Here is a 3,082-nt window from a genome sequence, read left to right as displayed (position 1 = left end):
TCACATTTCAGCTTAACATCTATAAAAGCAGTTGTTTTCTAACATCAGTTACCTAAAACATAAAACAGATGTTTGCCGTTTTCCATGTTGTAGTTATGTTTTCAGATGCAAAAAACGTCTTGATTTTAGCTGTTTTTTTTTAATGTTTCAAATCTAAACACAAACTATGGTACTTTGGAAATGGTTTAACATCTTCCTCCATTAATGCTCATTGAAGTAGCTGAAAACTTTCTTTAAAGAGAAAATATTAATTAGAACATTAATGAAAGAGTGCAAATTATTGTGTTACGGTACTAGAGTGGGAAAAAAAGAACAAATGAGGACTAAATGTGAATTAAAAAAGAAACACGAGGCATGTCCATGAAGCAGTTTGAAAACCTGTAAAACAGAACCGAAGCTCCGGATTAAAATATTAGAATTAAAGAGAAAAATCAAGTTTGACTACAGACCAGATGAACTCTTTATCACTTTATTGTGATTGTAAACACTTTAAAACACTCAGTGTGGTCTGGCTTTTAATTGTTCTTGAAAAGTGAAACAAAAAAAATAGAGCAAAGAAAACATTTAGGAATTATTAAAGACACATTTTAAGGCACAATCACATCTTTTTCTCCACAAAGCTGAAATTCTACACAGAATGTGGGTTGGGATCGCCCAATTATTGATTAGTAAATATCTGAAAATTAACACAAATTTAGAAAACAAGACATCTTATTCCTCGCTGTTTAATGCACACAATTTCTACAGGGTTCCTTCAGGTTTCACCAACACAAATTTAAGACCATTAAGAACTTCATTAAAGACAGAAAACTACAAAATGAAACTTTTAAACCTAGGCAGCTGTGGTTCAGTTGGTAGAGCTCTTGCCTATCAGCAAGAAGGTCTCTGTGCATGTATGGTTTTCCTCTTAAGATTAATTAGTACTCCTAATTGTCTGTAGTTTGTGTGTCCCTGTGATGGACTGGAGACCCATCCAGGGTGTAGCCCACCCCTCACACAGTGACTGCTGGGTATGAGCACCAGCTGGATGGATGCTTTAACCTCATTCCTTTGAAGATAAATGTTAAATGAGCATTTTTCCTATATGTTAGCGACAGCTAGTAACAACAAAGCTGATTGGCTGGTTGTAGTTTTAACCATATTCAATCGATAAATAAGTGTCGCAGGAGCTTTTTATTAATTATTTGAGGTAGCATTACATGGGCATTAGAAAATTAAGACCTATTAAAAATGATTTGGTGAACACAATACTTTAGTGAATTTTAGACTTTTTAAGGCCTAAAATTTAGACGTTTTTTCGACTTTAAGATCAGGCAGAAACCCTGTTTCTAAAAAAACACTCATTTTCAGTAGTCGGATGAGAGGCCAGCCTGGAAAGCTATTAGAAGATGCTTTAATCAGAACTGGAGACTTATTGTAAATAGTGGACCACGAGCAAAGATCTGGCTAAAAAGCAAAAGAAGCAGATTTGATCGACTGTAAAACAGAAAACCAACAGACTCACACAGAAACAGGGAGACTTGTGGGTCTGCCCCTCAGTGCAGCTTGACTCACAGTGTTTAAACTCTTCAGCTCAGCGCAAGCTTTCAATTTGGTCGCACTGCTGCAGCTAATCTGCTGTGATCTGAGAGCACAGCGCCTCAATATAAGCATCATTTTGAGTGAATGGTAATTAATAGTTAGAAATTAGACGTTTGTGCAGATCACAAGCCCCTCTAGTTTCTTTCTTTTCTGTTTTTCAGAGTTCTCCTCTGAGTCGGGTGTGCAGGTCTTCCTGGTCGATCTTCGTGACCTGCTGGTGCCAGCGGTGGTGCGCCAGCAGGGCCACGTTCCTGGCAGCGATGGCGCTCATCTCCATGGCGCTGGCCGCCCACTCCACGGCGTTGAGGTAGTACAGCCGGTCGTGCAGGATGAAAGGAGGGGTCTTCCGGTGCGGCGGGCGGTAAGTCGGGTAGGCGAGCCACCGGGCCTCGGACACGGAGTCGTAGGAGAGGAACATCTCCCGCAGCTGCTCCGGGCTCAGAGGCTGCGGGGAGAACACCTTCCAGACTGCGCTGTGGCCGGCGGAGGGTCGTCTGTAGCCATTGGGGATGTGCACGGGGTCGAGGCAGCCCAGGCTGTTGATGGTACACCCCTTGGAGTCCGTGGTGAGGATCTCTGACACGGTGAAGTCGGAGGCCGGCTCGGAGGTACCCAGGTAGGACACGTTCAGCTTGCCGTGGACCAAAGTGGCGACCGTCTGGTGGTAGAGGCCCGGGTAGTGAGACGGGATGGGAGGGGCAAACCCTGAGAACGTGATGTCGGACTTTCCCTGATGAAGAGGCGTCGCGACGACCACGATGTCGTACAGAGAGTGCGCCGAGCCCGAGTCTCCAACGTAGTTAACCTCGTAGAGACTGACAGAACTCCCTGAAAATGAAAAGCGGGAAAGATTTGGTGAATGCATAAAATAGCCCATATGCCACGGCCGTTGATGACGTATTTCCATTGAAATTCCAGCCACGCACCTCCCTTCCAGTTCCTGCCTACTGCCTGTTGTTTTTAGCGTTAGCTGCTAGTACTAGTCTGTGAAAAGGTCACAAAAGTTAGAGCATCTGTGAGCTTCTGGTATAAAACGTGAGTTCTGTTGTGTGCCGTTGTGGCCACTAACCAGCAGGTATGATAGAGTAGTTAGTTTTTCTCCATTTTCCTCTTGATGAGGAGTAAAGGTGACAGCAGTGGATCATAGTAACAGGGAAAACTTAGCTATAAAAGCTCATGCTTGCGTTTGTAATCAGCATTTCTAACCTGAGGATATTCAAGAGCCAGCATCAGAAATGAGAAGAGGGGTTTACAAAAGGGAGATGTGCATTCATTCCCCTTTCACTGCCAAGACGGAGAGAGGAAAGACCTCCTCCAGAGGACAGCTAGCAGGAAGCTAACACAGCAGCCGGTACAAAGGTAGGTGTGTGTGTGCGTTTGTGTTATACACAGTATGAAATTACTTAAGGCAACTTTTTCATGAGTTTTACGCAAAAGTAAAAACTTGTTAGAGTGTATATTACAGCGTAGACAAAAACCGAGCCCCCCCCCCCCCCCCCCC

General features: G+C 43.7%; 1 protein-coding gene across 1 annotated transcript in view; it reads right to left on the bottom strand.

Annotated features, from left to right (window-relative positions):
* Nucleotides 1–453: 453 nt before the first annotated feature.
* pcyox1 (prenylcysteine oxidase 1) overlaps nt 454–3,082 on the bottom strand; it is a gene marked incomplete in the record, with an annotated part of 5,548 nt that continues 2,919 nt past the window's right edge. Inside the window, 1 exon segment of the mRNA XM_014003816.1 lies at nt 454–2,409. Within this exon segment, the coding sequence (XP_013859270.1) occupies nt 1,739–2,409 (671 nt within the window).

This window comes from Austrofundulus limnaeus, unplaced genomic scaffold, assembly GCF_001266775.1.
Source record: "Austrofundulus limnaeus strain Quisiro unplaced genomic scaffold, Austrofundulus_limnaeus-1.0 Scaffold20, whole genome shotgun sequence".
Taxonomy (NCBI): domain Eukaryota; kingdom Metazoa; phylum Chordata; class Actinopteri; order Cyprinodontiformes; family Rivulidae; genus Austrofundulus; species Austrofundulus limnaeus.
The sequence above is the reverse complement of the archived record's forward strand: the minus strand, read 5'-3'. Positions and strand labels throughout refer to the sequence as shown.